This window comes from Triticum urartu, chromosome 6A (genome assembly GCF_056163025.1).
Source record: "Triticum urartu cultivar PI428250 chromosome 6A, HENAU_Tu73, whole genome shotgun sequence".
Classification (NCBI taxonomy): domain Eukaryota; kingdom Viridiplantae; phylum Streptophyta; class Magnoliopsida; order Poales; family Poaceae; genus Triticum; species Triticum urartu.
In genome coordinates this window covers 51,039,961-51,057,980 of record NC_141878.1, presented here as the reverse complement: position 1 = coordinate 51,057,980, position 18,020 = coordinate 51,039,961, and the positions used below count along the sequence as shown (strand labels likewise).

At 48.8% G+C, this 18,020-nt stretch overlaps 2 protein-coding genes across 2 annotated transcripts in view; one reads left to right on the top strand and one right to left on the bottom strand.

Annotated features, from left to right (window-relative positions):
• LOC147963841 (putative wall-associated receptor kinase-like 16) overlaps positions 1-11,336 on the top strand; it is a 38,533-nt gene extending 27,197 nt beyond the window's left edge. Inside the window, exon 2 of the mRNA XM_087531254.1 lies at positions 10,078-11,336. Coding sequence (XP_087387380.1) covers positions 10,078-10,531 — 454 coding nt within the window. The 3' untranslated portion in view covers positions 10,532-11,336. The remainder of the gene's footprint in view (positions 1-10,077) is intronic.
• A 275-nt stretch (positions 11,337-11,611) lies between these two features.
• LOC125514160 (pentatricopeptide (PPR) repeat-containing protein) lies at positions 11,612-13,359 on the bottom strand. Its single transcript, XM_048679435.2, has 2 exons — positions 13,015-13,359; positions 11,612-12,928 (listed from the first exon to the last, which is right to left on the bottom strand). The coding sequence occupies exons 1-2, from the start codon at positions 13,288-13,290 to the stop codon at positions 11,741-11,743; spliced, it is 1,464 nt and encodes a 487-aa protein (XP_048535392.1). The 5' UTR covers positions 13,291-13,359; the 3' UTR covers positions 11,612-11,740.
• Between the last annotated feature and the right edge of the window lie 4,661 nt (positions 13,360-18,020).

The following is an 18,020-nucleotide window of genomic DNA, read 5'->3' as shown; positions in this document are numbered from 1 at the left end:
TCGATCATATTGTAGCGGTGCTTAGGCGAAGCCCTGCGATGGTTAAACATCAAGATCGTCACCATGCCGTCGTGCTGACGAAACTCCTCCCCGAAGCTTTGCTAGATCGGAGCCCGGGGTGCGTCATCGAGCTGTACGTGTGTCAAGAACTCGGAGGTGCCGGAGTGTCGGTGCTTGGATCGGTTGGACCGAGAAGACGTACGACTACTTCCTCTACGTTGCGTCAACGCTTCCGCTTCGGTCTACGAGGGTACGTAGACAACACTCTCCCCTCTCGTTGCTATGCATCACCATGATCTTGCGTGTGCGTAGGAAATTTTTTGAAATTACTACGTTCCCCAACAGTGGCATCCGAGCCTAGGTTTTATGATTTGATGTTATATGCACGAGTAGAACACAAGTGAGTTGTGGGCGATATAAGTCATACTACCTACTAGCATGTCATACTTTGGTTCGGCAGTATTGTTGGATGAAGCGGCCCGGACCGACATTACGCGTACGCTTACACGAGACTGGTTCTACCGCCATGCTTTGCACACAGGTGGCTGGCGGGTGTCAGTTTCTCCAACTTTAGTTGAACCGAGTGTGGCTACGCCCGGTCCTTGCGAAGGTTAAAACGGCATCAACTTGACAAACTATCGTTGTGGTTTTGATGCATAGGTAAGATTGGTTCTTGCTTAAGCCCGTAGCAGCCACGTAAAACTTGCAACAAACAAAGTAGAGGACGTCTAACTTGTTTTTGCAGGGCATGTTGTGATGTGATATGGTCAAGACATGATGCTAAATTTTATTGTATGAGATGATCATGTTTTGTAACTGAGTTATCGGCAACTGGCAGGAGCCATATGGTTGTCGCTTTATTGTATGCAATGCAATCGCCCTGTAATGCTTTACTTTATCACTAAGCGGTAGCGATAGTCGTAGAAGCATAAGATTGGCGAGACGACAACGATGCTACGATGGAGATCAAGGTGTCGCGCCGGTGACGATGGTGATCATGACGGTGCTTCGGAGATGGAGATCACAAGCACAAGATGATGATGGCCATATCATATCACTTATATTGATTGCATGTGATGTTTATCTTTTATGCATCTTATCTTGCTTTGATTGACGGTAGCATTATAAGATGATCTCTCACTAAATTATCAAGAAGTGTTCTCCCTGAGTATGCACCGTTGCCAAAGTTCGTCGTGCCCAGACACCACGTGATGATTGGGTGTGATAAGCTCTACGTCCATCTACAACGGGTGCAAGCCAGTTTTGCACACGCAGAATACTCAGGTTAAACTTGATGAGCCTAGCATATGCAGATATGGCCTCGGAACACGGAGACCGAAAGGTCGAGCGTGAATCATATAGTAGATATGATCAACATAATGATGTTCACCATTGAAAACTAATCCATTTCACGTGATGATCGGTTATGGTTTAGTTGATTTGGATCACGTGATCACTTAGAGGATTAGAGGGATGTCTATCTAAGTGGGAGTTCTTAAGTAATATGATTAATTGAACTTAAATTTATCATGAACTTAGTACCTAATAGTATCTTGCTTATGTATGTTTGATTGTAGATAGATGGCCCGTGCAGTTGTTCCGTTGAATTTTAATGCGTTCCTTGAGAAAGCAAAGTTGAAAGATGATGGTAGCAATTACACGGACTGGGTCCGTAACTTGAGGATTATCCTCATTGCTGCACAGAAGAATTACGTCCTGGAAGCACCGCTGGGTGCCAGGCCTGCTGCTGGAGCAACACCAGATGTTATGAATGTCTGGCAGAGCAAAGCTGATGACTACTCGATAGTTCAGTGTGCCATGCTTTGCGGCTTAGAATCGGGGCTTCAACGACGTTTTGAACGTCATGGAGCATATGAGATGTTCCAGGAGTTGAAGTTAATATTTCAAGCAAATGCCCGGATTGAGAGATATGAAGTCTCCAATAAGTTCTATAGCTGCAAGATGGAGGAGAACAGTTCTGTCAGTGAGCATATACTCAAAATGTCTGGGTATAATAATCACTTGATTCAGATGGGAGTTAATCTTCCAGATGATTGCGTCATTGACAGAATTCTCCAATCACTGCCACCAAGCTACAAGAGCTTCGTGATGAACTATAATATGCAAGGGATGAATAAGACTATTCCCGAGCTCTTCACAATGCTGAAAGCTGCGGAGGTAGAAATCAAAAAGGAGCATCAAGTGTTGATGGTCAACAAGACCACTAGTTTCAAGAAAAAGGGCAAAGGGAAGAAGAAGGGAAACTTCAAGAAGAACAGCAAGCAAGTTGCTGCTCAAGAGAAGAAACCCAAGCCTGAAACTGTGTGCTTCTACTGCAAGCAGACTGGTCACTGGAAGCGGAACTGCCCCAAGTATTTGGCAGATAAGAAGGATGGCAAGGTGAGCAAAGGTATATGTGATATACATGTTATTGATGTGTACCTTACTAGAGCTCGCAGTAGCACCTGGGTATTTGATACCGGTTCCATTGCTAATATTTGCAACTCGAAACAGGGACTACGGATTAATCGAACACTGGCAAAGGACGAGGTGACGATGCGCGTGGGAAATGGTTCCAAAGTCGATGTGATCGCGGTCGGCACGCTACCTCTACATCTACCTTCGGGATTAGTATTAGACCTAAATAATTGTTATTTGGTGCCAGCATTGAGCATGAACATTATATCTAGATCTTGTTTGATGCGAGACGGTTATTCATTTAAATCAGAGAATAGTGGTTGTTCTATTTATATGAGAAATACCTTTTATGGTCATGCACCCTTGAAGAGTGGTCTATTTTTGATGAATCTCGATAGTAGTGATACACATATTCATAATGTTGAAGCCAAAAGATGCAGAGTTGATAATGATAGTGCAACTTATTTGTGGCACTGCCGTTTAGGTCATATCGGTGTAAAGCGCATGAAGAAACTCCATACTGATGGACTTTTGGAACCACTTGATTATGAATCACTTGGTACTTGCGAACCGTGCCTCATGGGCAAGATGACTAAAAGGCCGTTCTCCGGTACTATGGAGAGAGCAACAGATTTGTTGGAAATCATACATACAGATGTATGTGGTCCGATGAATGTTGAGGCTCGTGGCGGATATCGTTATTTTCTCACCTTCACGGATGATTTAAGCAGATATGGGTATATCTACTTAATGAAACATAAGTCTGAAACATTTGAAAAGTTCAAAGAATTTCAGAGTGAAGTAGAAAATCATCGTAACAAGAAAATAAAGTTTCTATGATCTGATCGTGGAGGAGAATATTTGAGTTACGAGTTTGGTGTACATTTGAAACAATGCGGAATAGTTTCGCAACTCACGCCACCCGGAACACCACAGCGTAATGGTGTGTCCGAACGTCGTAATTGCACTTTACTAGATATGGTGCGATCTATGATGTCTCTTACTGATTTACCGCTATTGTTTTGGGGTTATGCTTTAGAGACGGCCGCATTCACGTTAAATAGGGCACCATCGAAATCCGTTGAGACGACGCCTTATGAACTATGGTTTGGCAAGAAACCAAAGTTGTCGTTTCTTAAAGTTTGGGGCTGCGATGCTTATGTGAAAAAACTTCAACCTGATAAGCTCGAACCCAAATCGGAGAAATGTGTCTTCATAGGATACCCAAAGGAGACTGTTGGGTACACCTTCTATCACAGATCCGAAGGCAAGACATTCATTGCTAAGAATGGATCCTTTCTAGAGAAGGAGTTTCTCTCGAAAGAAGTGAGTGGGAGGAAAGTAGAACTTGATGAGGTAACTGTACCTGCTCCCTTATTGGAAAGTAGTTCATCACAGAAACCGGTTTCTGCGATACCTACACCAATTAGTGAGGAATTTAATGATGATGATCATGAAATTTCAGATCAAGTAACTACTGAGCCTCGTAGATCAACCAGAGTAAGATCCGCACCAGAGTGGTACGGTAATCCTGTTCTGGAAGTCATGCTACTAGATCATGATGAACCTACGAACTATGAAGAAGCGATGGTGAGCCCAGATTCCGCAAAATGGCTTGAAGCCATGAAATTTGAGATGGGATCCATGTATGAGAACAAAGTATGGACTTTGGTTGACTTGCCCGATGATCGGCAAGCAATTGAGAATAAATGGATCTTCAAGAAGAAGACTGACGCTGACGGTAATATTACTGCCTACAAAGCTCGACTTGTCGCAAAAGGGTTTCGGCAAGTTCAAGGGGTTGACTACGATGAGACCTTCTCACCCGTAGCGATGCTTAAGTCTGTCCGAATCATGTTAGCAATTGCCGCATTTTATGATTATGAAATTTGGCAGATGGATGTAAAAACTACATTCCAGAATGGATTTCTGGAAGAAGAGTTGTATATGATGCAACCAGAAGGTTTTGTCGATCCAACGGGAGCTAACAAAGTGTGCAAGCTCCAGCGATCCATTTATGGACTGTTGCAAGCCTCTCGGAGTTGGAATAAACGCTTTGATAGTGTGATCAAAGCATTTGGTTTTATACAGACTTTCGGAGAAGCCTGTATTTACAAGAAAGTGAGTGGGAGCTCTATAGCATTTCTAATATTGTATGTGGATGACATATTACTGATTGGAAATGATATAGAATTTCTGGATAGCATAAAGGGATACTTGAATAAGAGTTTTTCAATGAAAGACCTCGGTGAAGCTGCTTACATATTGGGCATTAAGATCTATAGAGATAGATCAAGACGCTTAATTGGACTTTCACAAAGCACATACCTTGACAAAGTTTTGAAGAAGTTCAAAATGGATCAAGCAAAGAAAGGGTTCTTGCCTGTGTTACAAGGTGTGAAGTTGAGTAAGACTCAATGCCCGACGACTGCAGAAGATAGAGAGAAAATGAAAGATGTTCCCTATGCTTCAGCCATAGGCTCTATCATGTATGCAATGATGTGTACCAGACCTGATGTGTGCATTGCTATAAGTTTAGCAGGGAGGTACCAAAGTAATCCAGGAGTGGATCACTGGACAGCGGTCAAGAACATCCTGAAGTACCTAAAAAGGACTAAGGATATGTTTCTCGTATATGGAGGTGACAAAGAGCTCATCGTAAACGGTTACGTTGATGCAAGATTTGACACTGATCCGGATGATTCTAAATCACAAACCGGATACGTGTTTACATTAAACGGTGGAGCTGTCAGTTAGTGCAGTTCTAAACAAAGCGTCGTGGCGGGATCTACATGTGAAGCGGAGTACATAGCTGCTTCGGAAGCAGCAAACGAAGGAGTCTGGATGAAGGAGTTCATATCCGATCTAGGTGTCATACCTAGTGCATCGGGTCCAATGAAAATCTTTTGTGACAATACTGGTGCAATTGCCTTGGCAAAGGAATCTAGATTTCACAAAAGAACCAAGCACATCAAGAGACGCTTTAATTCCATCCGGGATCTAGTCCAGGTGGGAGACATAGAGATTTGCAAGATACATACGGATCTGAATGTAGCAGACCCGTTGACTAAGCCTCTTCCACGAGCAAAACATGATCAGCACCAAGGCTCCATGGGTGTTAGAATCATTACTGTGTAATCTAGATTATTGACTCTAGTGCAAGTGGGAGACTGAAGGAAATATGCCCTAGAGGCAATAATAAAGTTATTATTTATTTCCTTATATCATGATAAATGTTTATTATTCATGCTAGAATTGTATTAACCGGAAACATAATACATGTGTGAATATATAGACAAACAAAGTGTCACTAGTATGCCTCTACCTGACTAGCTCGTTAATCAAAGATGGTTGTGTTTCCTAACCATAGACAAAGAGTTGTTATTTGATTAACGGGATCACATCATTAGTTGAATGATCTGATTGACATGACCCATTCCATTAGCTTAGCACCCGATCGTTTAGTATGTTGCTATTGCTTTCTTCATGACTTATACATGTTCTTATGACTATGAGATTATGCAACTCCCGTTTACCAGAGGAACACTTTATGTGCTACCAAACGTCACAACGTAACTGGGTGATTATAAAGGAGCTCTACAGGTGTCTCCAAAGGTACATGTTGGGTTGGCGTATTTCGAGATTAGGATTTGTCACTCCGTCTGACGGAGAGGTATCTCTGGGCCCTCTCGGTAATACACATCACATAAGCCTTGCAAGCATTGCAACTAATGTGTTAGTTGTGAGATGATGTATTACGGAACAAGTAAAGAGACTTGCTGGTAACGAGATTGAACTAGGTATTGGATACCGACGATCGAATCTCGGGCAAGTAACATACCGATGACAAAGGGAACAACGTATGTAGTTATGCGGTCTAACCGATAAAGATCTTCGTAGAATATGTAGGAGCCAATATGGGCATCCAGGTCCCGCTATTGGTTATTGACCGGAGACGTGTCTCGGTCATGTCTACATTGTTCTCGAACCGTAGGGTCCGCACGCTAAAAGTTACGATGACAGTTTCATTATGAGTTTATGTATTTTGATGTACCGAAGGTTGTTCGGAGTCCCGGATGTGATCACGGACATGAAGAGGAGTCTCGAAATGGTCGAGACATAAAGATCGATATATTGGAAGCCTATATTTGGACATCGGAATCGTTCCGGGTGAAATCGGCATTTTACCGGAGTACCGGGGGGTTACCGGAACCCCCGGGGGGTTATTGGGCCTACATGGGCCTTCAGGGAGAAGAGAGAAGGAGGCGGGAGGTGGCCGCGCGCCCCTCCCCTTCCTAGTCCGAATAGGACAAGGGAAGGGGGGCGGCGCCCCCCCCTTTCCTTCCCCTCTTCCTCCTCTTTCCCCCCTTCTCCTTCTCCAACTAGGAAAGAAGGGAGTCCTACTCCCGGTGGGAGTAGGACTCCCCCCTGGCGCGCCCCTCCTTGGCCGGCCGCCCCCTCCCCTTGGCTCCTTTATATACGGGGGCAGGGGGGCACCCTAGGAGACACAAGTTGATCTTCGTGATCGTTCCTTAGCCGTGTGCGGTGCCCCCTCCACGATATTACACCTCGATCATATTGTAGCGGTGCTTAGGCGAAGCCCTGCGACGGTTAAACATCAAGATCGTCACCACGCCGTCGTGCTGACGAAACTCCTCCCCGAAGCTTTGCTGGATCGGAGCCCGGGGTGCGTCATCGAGCTGTACATGTGTCAAGAGCTCGGAGGTGCCGGAGTAACGGTGCTTGGATCGGTTGGACCGGGAAGACGTACGACTACTTCCTCTACGTTGCGTCAACGCTGCCGCTTCGGTCTACGAGGGTACGTAGACAACACTCTCCCCTCTCGTTGCTATGCATCACCATGATCTTGCGTGTGCATAGGAAATTTTTTGAAATTACTACGTTCCCCAACAGTACACATTCTTCCTGCATTTGTCCAGGTATATACTTTCAGTGTCATCTAAACAGTGCGTGCATGCATGGTATCCTTTGTTTGTCTGTCCTGAAAGGTTACTGAGAGCGGGCCAATCGTTGATGGTCACGAACAGCAACGCCTTATGGTTAAATTCCTCCTGTCTGTGCTCATCCCACGTACGTACACCGTTTTTATTCCACAGCTGTAAAAGTTCTTCAACTAATGGCCTTAGGTACACATCAATGTCGTTGCCGGGTTGCTTAGGGCCTTGGATGAGAACTGGCATCATAATGAACTTCCGCTTCATGCACATCCAAGGAGGAAGGTTATACATACATAGAGTCACGGGCCAGGTGCTGTGATTGCTGCTCTGCTCCCCGAAAGGATTAATGCCATCCGCGCTTAAAGCAAACCATACATTCCTTGGGTCCTTTGCAAACTCATCCCAGTACTTTTTCTCGATTTTTCTCCACTGCGACCCGTCAGCGGGTGCTCTCAACTTCCCATCTTTCTTTCGGTTCTCACTGTGCCATCGCATCAACTTGGCATGCCCTTCGTTTTTGAACAGACGTTTCAACCGTGGTATTATAGGAGCATACCACATAACCTTCGCAGGAACCCTCTTCCTGGGGGGCTCGCCGTCAACATCACCAGGGTCATCTCGTCTGATCTTATACCGCAATGCACCGCATACCGGGCATGCATTCAGATCCTTGTATGCACCGCGGTAGAGGATGCAGTCATTAGGGCATGCATGTATCTTCTCCACCTCCAATCCTAGAGGGCATACGACCTTCTTTGCTGCGTATGTACTGTCGGGCAATTCGTTATCCTTTGGAAGCTTCTTTTTCAATATTTTCAGTAGCTTCTCAAATCCTTTGTCAGCCACAGCATTCTCTGCCTTCCACTGCAGCAATTCCAGTACGGTACCGAGCTTTGTGTTGCCATCTTCGCAATTGGGATATAACCCTTTTTTGTGATCCTCTAACATGCGATCGAACTTCAGCTTCTCCTTTTGACTAATGCATTGCGTCCTTGCATCGACAATGACCCGGCGGAGATCATCATCATCGGGCACATCGTCTGGTTCCTCTTGATCTTCAGCAGCTTCACCCGTTGCAGCATCATTGGGCACATCGTCTGGTTCCTCTTGATCTTCACCAGCTCCCCCCGTTGCAGCATCACCGTATTCAGGGGTTACATAATTGTCATCGTACTCTTCTTCTTCGCCGTCTTCCATCATAACCCCTATTTCTCCGTGCCTCGTCCAAACATTATAGTGTGGCATGAAACCCTTGTAAAGCAGGTGGGAGTGAAGGATTTTCCGGTTAGAGTAAGACCTCGTATTCCCACATTCAGTGCATGGACAACACATAAAACCATTCTGCTTGTTTGCCTCAGCCGCATCGAGAAACTCATGCACGCCCTTAATGTACTCGCGGGTGTGTCTGTCACCGTACATCCATTGCCGGTTCATCTGCGTGCATTATATATAATTAAGTGTCCAAATTAATAGAAGTTCATCATCACATTAAAACCAAAGTGCATACATAGTTCTCATCTAACAACATATAGCTCTCCAGAGCATCTAATTAATTAAACCATACATTGAAACTATGTAAAACATTTCAATGCGAAAACAAATGCGATCATAATCGCAACCAAGGTAACAATTGATCCAACGGCATAATGATACCAAGCCTCGGTATGAATGGAATATTTTCTAATCTTTCTAATTTTCAAGCGCATTGCATCCATCTTGATCTTGTGATCATCGACGACATCCACAACATGCAACTCCAATATCATCTTCTCCTCCTCAATTTTTTTTATTTTTTCCTTCAACAAATTGTTTTCTTCTTCAACTAAATTTAACCTCTCAACAATAGGGTCGATTGGCATTTCCGATTCACATACATCCTAGATAAATAAAATCTATGTCACGTTGGTCGGCATAATTTTCATAAACAATAAATGAACCAGTAGTTATAAAGATAATATACATACCACATCCGAATCATAGACAGGACGAGGGCCGACGGGGGCGGATACCAAAACCATCGCACTATATAAGATGCAATAATAAATGTAAGAAAATGATACAAGTATCTATCTAAACATACAAGTAAGAATATTTTTCCTTTCAGAAAGAAGATAAGAACAAGAGGCTCACCACGGTGGTGTCGGTGATGAGATCGGCGCGGGTGATCGACGGCGGTGAAGACGGGGACGGGGCGGGACGGACCGCTAAATCTAGACAAATCTCGAGGAAAATGGAGCTTGGAGGTCAAGCTTCGAGAGGAGAAAGCTTAAGTAGTGTGGCTCGGGCATTCCATCGAACACCTCATGTGCATAGGAGGTGAGCTAGAGCACCACAAAGCCCTCTCACCCTCGGCCAGAAAAAACAGAGCACTGTGCTCTGCTCTTGCGCGAGGGGGTATATATAGGTACCTCATTGGTCCCGGTTGGTGACATGAGCCGGGACTAAAGGGGAGCCTTTGGTCCCGGTTCAAGCCACCAACCGGGACCAATGGTGGTGGGCCAGGAGCGAGGCCCATTGGTCCCGATTCATCCCACAAACCGGGGCCAAAAGGTCCAGATGAACCGGGACCAATGGCCCACGTGGCCCGGCCGGCCCCCTGGGCTCATGAACCGGGACCAATGCCCACATTGGTCCCGGTTCTAGACTGAACCGGGACTAATGGGCTGACCCGGCCTGGACCATAGCCCTGTTTTCTACTAATGCTAGGATATCTCGACCCGATGTACATGCACACATGGCGCCTCACAGAGAAAAGTGATGTTTATAGCTTTGGTGTTATGCTTATAGAGTTAATGACCAGAAAGAAACCATTTACCTATATGGCTTCCGAAGGCAATGGTCTTGTGGCACATTTTGCAACCTTATTTGCAGAAGGGAATTTGTCGGAGATATTAGATCCACAAGTTATGAGTGAAGGTGGCAACAGAATTGATGAAATCGCTGCAATTGCAGTAGCATGTGTTAAGTTAAGAGGGGAGGAACGGCCAACCATGAGACAAGTGGAGTTGAGACTGGAAGCTGCTCAATCACCTGAGGAATTTGAGGCAAATGGTGATATTGTAGCAAATTCTCCATTAGCATGCGGAGCGGGATTGACTAGCAGGCAGTATAGTATGGAAGATGAGTACGCGTTGTCTGCAAGATATCCACGGTAGTTCTGCTTATGTGAGTTGAGCACAGTTAACTTTTGAAGATTTATGTGCAATCTGCTACATTAGTGATTAAAAACGTTCCGAGACCTATTTTCCAATGGCAGCTTTGGTCCTTAGTTTTTTATTATTTTTCATATCCAGTGTAAAAAAAAATAAACCAACCCAAGGGCTAACCCTCGTTGGCATTTTTGATAGGAGAAACTCCGTGAACACCGCGAGTCCGAACCAGGACTTGAACTCGGGTGGGCTGACAGCAACCCCAGCTGCCCAGCCAACGGGTCGACGCCCCGTCCTCCATATCCAGTGTAAACTCACGGTCAGCTTTGTAAGCTCATTGTAGTCGATTTATCTGCCTCTGGGACAAAAGATATCTGTTGCACTGCTTTCATGGTGGCTGTTTTCTACTTCCTGTAGCTAAACCTCTATTTTCCTTTCTGTACTGAACCATGCTAGATCTAATTCAAACATATCTAATTTGAGTGATCCGTGGCTTCATGCGGTGAGTTCCAAGTAAAGCCCCATTTCATTATCTAAAAAACTATTTGAATCATGAAAATTCCATATGTATCTAATACTGAAGAATGCTTAAAGAGATTGTAACCGACAGATGTAATAATCTATTACCCCCAGGAATTTTCTATCTACTTGCTGAGCTGAATCAACTTAAAGTTCATATTGTTTGCATGCCAAACAAAACGTTTTATTTTCGACCGACCAGAGATGCCATATATGCAAAGATCTGTTACGGTTCAAGAAACAATAGTATCAGCTTCGATTAATTTGGGTAAGATGCAGCTATGTCAGTACTAGGATGCACATACCCGAGATCCAATAGATGTTCTTGTGCAGGACTTGAAAAACACAGCTGAGGTTACTAGGAATAATTAAACTTCACATTTTCAATAGGTTTCTAAAATTTCACCATAAAGTAAGGCACATCAAAGCAGGGGTTAAACACCAGCTACAACTTGAAAAAAATGTCAGCAGGGCAGTAAAATTACCTTAAGGGAGCTGCCAAGGACTCGAGGGACAAGTCTAATATGCAGTCAGAGGCCTGGTTACTTTCGTGCTTTAAGACCCTAGTTCACCATTCGGAAAGAGATGACTATTTTTTCCAGCATTCACACAACACCCATCTTTTATCAATCTACAACATAAAGAAGATATTATGCCTATTCGGAACCTCCTACTCTACAATAAACAGTTTGCCATTCATCTGGAAACTGGCACAAATGAGGAAAAGAACTGCCCGAGTTTCCTTAAAAGATTGGGCAAAAATGGTTGCTGATCACTTGCATTGGGCTTCTGATCCGTGCTCTCCTCAGGCACCACGGAAGTCAACTCAGTGGCCAGCCATTGTTTCACCCTGTCTCGCTTCGCCACAAGCCGGCCTTTGTTCCTCGCAGACAGCCGCAGAGGGCTCCCCATCCGGCTCAGAACCTCTTGTGCCAGCTCCCGCACTTTGGGCTCGCCTCGGACATCGCTGTGCTTCCCGACACCGCACACCACAGACACTTCCAATGGTAATGTGCGCCCCCCTTTCAGTGCGGCCACCCACTGCAGCATCAGCACATAGGCAGAAGTTATACTGAACCCATGCAGGTTCAGCTTCACCTCAGTTTCTGACCAAACCATCGCCTTGGTCAACACTGATGAGGTGGACAGAAGCTCCTGCACCACCTCAGCTTCTGCCGGCCATGGAGATGTAGACTTGACCTTCCTCACCAACTTCGCCGCCGACAACGGTAGCGAAGGGCCCAATTCACGGGCCATCAACACCACTGTCGGGCACGAGTTGAGCACAAAATTGTAGGCTTTCGTGGTCGGTGCGACGCACAATTTTCGCATCTTCTTCAGCCACATTAGCATCTTACCATGGTCACGGCAAGCGCTGTAGCATGAGAGGACAATGTTCGCCGCGCCGGTGCCCAGGCGGATGCCGGCGTCAGACATGGACGCAATCACCCTCTCCATCTCAGCCAATTGGCCTGCCTTACCATAGCATTTCGCCACCAATCCGAACTGAAACGCATCAGGCTGGTACCCCAGAGACACCATCTCCCGGAGCGCCTCCTCGGCCTCGGCGGCGAGGCCCATCATGCATAGGGATTTAATCATGGCCATGTAGGTCTTGGCGCCCCCGGCGAGCGGCGTCGGCATCACCCGGAGCTGCGAGTAGAAATCCATGGCCCGGCGCTTCAGTCCCCGCGAGGAGAAGGCCGCCATGAGGTCGCAGTAGAAGAGGACCACCTCAGCGGTGGACTCGAGGCGCGCGGCGGAGTCGGCGATGAGGGATCTGGATTCCTCCGCGGCGCCGTTGGCCTCGAGCAAGGCGGCGACGGCTGCGGCGTGGATCGAGCTCCACTTGAACCACCGGGCCTGGGTCACCGCTTCGTAGAACTGCGGCAAACGTTCAGAATTTCGCCGGCGAGGTCAGCGAGAGGGAGAGGGGAGTTGGAGAGAAGGAGGGGTGCGCGGGGGCTCACGGGGACGGCGAGGGGGTCGGAGTCCATGAGGAGGCGGGAGAGCGCGGCGAGGGCGGCGCGCTTCGACTTGGTGCCGACGTAGCCGCGGATGACGCGCTCCGCGGCGCCCGCCGTCACCGTGCGCTCCAGCTCCGACATGAGCCGCCGCTCGCTCCGCCAGCTCGAGCCCCCTCCGGATGCGGCGCGACGGAGAGACGCCGACGCGGGGGGGAACCTCCGGCGACGCAATGCGGCCGGCCCCGGCGCCGGTGGCGGTAGGGACGTCACCGCCGGCATTGCTGCTTGGGGGCAGGAGCGCGCTAGGCTGTGCAAGGTATCAGATGAACGTACCTTATCTATCTGCTTAAACCAGAGTCCTCAAAAGGAGATAATGTAACAGGGATACGACAATATGTTAAAAAAATCATTTCACATTTCAAATTTAGTTGAAAAAATACAGTACTTGTTAATATTGTATAGTTTGTGTTCAGTTGTAGATGTAGACTTAATGGTCCCATTTTTATTGGAGCAATGGAGGATTTTATTGGAGAATTTTATTATAGAAATGTGTAACAATTTAGGAAGAGACATAATAATTTCTTTTAAGAGAGGAAAAAAGATTGATTTCAAATTTTTTTGATAAAATGATTAATTATATTTGTTATTTAGGCAGGTTTATTAATTATAGAAGGTTTAGTACCTTGGGAGCGAGCAAAAAAGACACTAAAATATGGGCAACTCAAACGCACCGACACAAACGAACGCAGATTTGATCCGCTTTTTGTTTGTTTGGATCGACAGTAGGGGCAGTGTTTAGCCCCGTCCACATTTTGCTAGCCAGTGCATCCAACCGGCTGACGCATTTCGTTCCCGTGGCCGGTATGCGGCCATATTTTTACACAATTTTTGCATACAAATCTAAACATTGCCGAAAGTTTAAATCACATAGTTTCATCACAATGATCAATAGTTTACAACCAAATAAAAATATCATAATTTGCAAACCAAATGAAATTTAAATTGTTACAAATACATTAAAATAAATACGGTTAAACACATGTCTCACCATCCGGAAGCGGCGTCGGAAAAGTTTGAGGTTGAAAAGTGGGGACATACATTGAAAGTAATCGGCGAAGAGTATGTAATGGCCGCTCTCTCTGTTGTGATTCAACACCGGAGCATGGCTCGAGATCAAGCCCCTAAACCTCGGCCGCTGCCTAGCAATGTGGTCACTGACGACGATAGTCGCAACCAAAAAATCCTCATCGACCAATGATGAATCTTCGGATGAACACATGAAGTTATTGAAAAAGAACTCATCCCCACTATCCATGATACCTTGTGGGCAAAGCGCCGAACACCTTACGGGTGTGGTGGAGAGTCGGCCGGTGAAGAGCATCATGTCTTTTTCACGTACAGGTAGCAAGCCTGTTGAAGTGAAGGCGGCCGTGGAGCAAGGCTGGCAGGCTTGGAGCTAGGCAGGTGGCGGTGGAGGCGAGGGGGTGGCATGGCCGTAGAGGTGCTACAACAGTGTCAAAAAGAGGCCGCCAACGCCGGCAAGAGTGGGCATCCGATGTGGCGTGGAGGCGGTGGAAGTGTGTGGATGCGGGGCGGCAGCCTCAGCGGCGTCCAAGCGAACGGAAGTGGCCGGAGGTGTTGGATGTGGGGGAAAGGGGATAATGGGCGTTGTGCCATCGAAGGGTGGGCAAGGGGGAGGACAAGGCGTGCGTCGTGTACGTCCACGCCGAAGCGAACAGTGGCTGGCAGGGCGTCCGCCATTGGTATTTGGCCAGATTACTAGTGGCAGGTGCAAATACACGTGCACCACTGTTATGATTACACCCATAAACCGTTCGGTAGTAGTGTCTCCTAGTGCAAAAAAACTCTCCATTATTTGTACCGGCTTTCATTCTTCAAGGCACGAATTGGCTTTGTTTCAAATTTTGCGTGAATATTACTGGAAGATTAATTTTATGGTCAAATTAAGACATTGTAACTAATAAAATCACAGAAAATTCAGGTTGAGACTAAACCATCCAGTCAACACTCACTATGCTAGAAGATGGTATTAGGAGAATAAGAACGTATGACAATAACAATTGCATGTTGCATCTAGAGTAACCATGTAGTGCTTGGTTGTGATTTAACATACATATATAATTATGAAAGTAACTTTCATGTAGTAACTCTAGATTAATCCATGCTAATACATATGTAAGTATTTTATGTTTACATATGCAAGATAATAAATTTGAGTAAGGAAAAAGCAAGATGCATTAACTGTAGATTAGACCTCTTGAAAAGGTACAATACGGATAGAAACCAGATACACCTAATTTTCGCTCCCAGATGAGCATGGTCCCTGGTATTGGCTCCTAGCCCCCACCCCGCCCCCCGCGGCCAGCACGGCGGCCACCAAATCCCGGCGCGCGTCGGGTGCGCCCTGGCGCCCAAAGCCATGGGGCGCTCGCGCTCACCTAGATCCTCTGGATCCGCCTGTTCAAGCCCACAGGGCAGTGAGGGATGGGGCCTGCCGGCCTCGGTGCCGGGCCTGGTTAGATCCAGCGGTCCGTCGGAGGTGCCGGCCTCTCTGCGTCTTCCTGCCGCGCCAACGGCTCCCTCCGCCTCCCCGCCGCGAATCCTGCTCCGGGGCAAGTGCTCCCACGCCGCAGACGCCTTCTCCACCCCGGTCGTTGCGCAGTCTCCCCCTGCTGAGCGGCAGCGGCTTAACTCCATCGTGGTTCGGCCCTCCCCTACGCTGGCCTTTCCTCTTCCGGGCCTGGCGATGGATGGACGGAGGTCCAGTCGCGCAAAGATCGTCGGCTCAGCCGGCGCCATGATGGCGCCCCGGCCATGCCCCGCGGGCACGCAAAGTCCACCAACCCGCCTTGAATGCGGGCGCCGGGTGGGAGGCCTTCTTAAGGCGTTTTCGGGTCCTCTACTTTAGATGCCTCAGCACCGAACACCGCCTATAGATTGTAGGGATCCAGTTCACCGCATTGACTGCAAGCTTCCAGGCCACATCGGCAAAAACTGCCCGGGCAAGAAGGGGCGTGCTCCTGTGAAGGCGCGGCTGGGCTCCTGCGTAGGTCGCGGCCCAGTTTGCAAGCGCATTCGCTTCCCCTCGCCGCCTCCGACGGCGGCGGACAAGATGATGGCCCACCACACCGACCCGCCGCGCCGCCCAAGGTCCAGCCACAAGGTGGTGATCGAGACGCCGACTATGGAGCACCAGATCTTCCTGCTCCGTCGCCACGCGGTGCTGCTGATCTCCACAGTGGAGCGCCATGCTGGCAGCCCCATGTCGTTGGGGCGCGCCTTCGACACGCCGTTGCACACGCCGGCGCACCTGCTGTGGGTCACGAGCCACGACCCGGAGGACTTTTTGGTCCACTTCGAGCTGCCGCGCACAGAGACAACGCCGTGCACCTGGGCTCCATCAATGTCGACGGCGTCGTCTTCAACATCAAGTCGTGGCACGAGGACGACCACGTCGTGCACCAGGAGTTCCTTCTCCACGTCTGCGTCTTCATCGAGACAATGCCGATGCACCTCTGGTCGCTCGAGGGTGTGGCAGAGGTCCTCGGCGACAAGTGCATCATCGACCGCATCGACAGCCGGACCCATGAGCGCGGGCACACGAGGACCTTTGCGTGCTGGGTGTGGGTATGGGATGTGGCATTCATCCCACCCAGCACACCATCTGGAGGGCGGCGCAGGGTGCTGGCCGCATGGAGACCATGTTGGGCTACTCGCCACCGAGCCGGGAAGTGGTGCCACCGCCACGACATGCTTGTCCACGTCGATCATGTCGAGGACTTGTCGCCTCTCTCACCGCGCTCGTCACACTCTGCACAGAGCGGCCTGCCCTCGTCAGAGTCTGATGATGCCCGCTCGGTCCCGTCGATCTGGCCGGGCACATGGTCCATGCACGTCGAGGACAGCCAAGGCACCCGGTGCCACCCGGCCCTGGTGGCTCCATCGGGCTGCGACAGCATCCGTCAGGGCGGGCTCCGTGACCGCGACGACCACGACAACAGCAAGGACGGGCGTCGTTCATGGAAGGACAACCTCCTGGGCTGCAAGCAGCCCGGAGGCACGCTGCAGCCCCGGAGGGACGTTGCTAACTCAAGCCGCCAGCAGAGTCGGACGCATGTCAGCCGCCGACACGAGGCCACTGGGCGGGTTTCCGGCGGCTGCCCAGAGTCTGCCGTCCTCAAGGCCACGCCGCTGCTGCCTCTGGCTCCGCGCGCGTCGCCTGCCGCTGCTGCAGTTGCTGATGTTGGGTGGGACCCAGTAGCCGACTTCTTCAGCAGCGTCGACCCCGTCCTGCCCCCGCCGCCCCGCGTTGATGATGTGCAGCAGGAGCTCGACGAGTCCATCGCCGCTACGCTTGATCGCCCGCTCCAGTTCCTCGGCCGCTCGTCCGCCACGGCCTGCCGCTCCACGGCCACTGCAGCCCAGACCAGCCTGCATGTGGGCGCCATGACGCAGCAGGTCATGCAGCTGCAGCTCAACGGTGCTGACGATCCGACGCCGCGCATCTTCGTCATCGCCCCCCCTCCAGTCAACCCCGCTCCACCGACGCGTCGCTCCACTGCACCACCCAGGTCCAGAGCTGCCTCTGTCCCAGTCAGGCACAACGCACGCCAAGCTGCGCAGCAGTCCAGTGTTCCGGTGGCGAAGAGGGCATCTCTGCTGCTGGTCAAGCGCCTCGGCATGCTGGGACCCAGGGAGAATATGACTGCAAAGGCGGCGGAAGCCCTCATATGCCGATTCGATGAGCTACTGACGGACGAGGACATCTCCAACATCGCCAAGCTCACACGCCTCGACCTAGAGGCCCTCCGCATTGCAGGTGACATGGCGGGCCCTGATGCCGACGCGGACGTCGCGGCGTAGTGTTGTTATGTTAGTTCTACTTAGTATTAGTTTTCGGCAGGGATTGGCATTAGGCCGATTTGAGTTAGGTTTCATGATCAATGACTCTAATGGTTGTCTTATGGCTAGTTGGATCATCTCGCGCC

What these genes read in the sequence shown, in the direction of transcription:
- LOC125514160 (XM_048679435.2), bottom strand. Translation starts at nt 13,290, where the DNA reads ATGCCGGCGGTGACGTCCCTACCGCCACCGGCGCCGGGGCCGGCCGCA. An exon ending in CCGACCCCCTCGCCGTCCCC is followed by an intron (nt 12,929 to 13,014) that starts GTGAGCCCCCGC and finishes CGTTTGCCGCAG; the next exon opens with TTCTACGAAGCGGTGACCCA.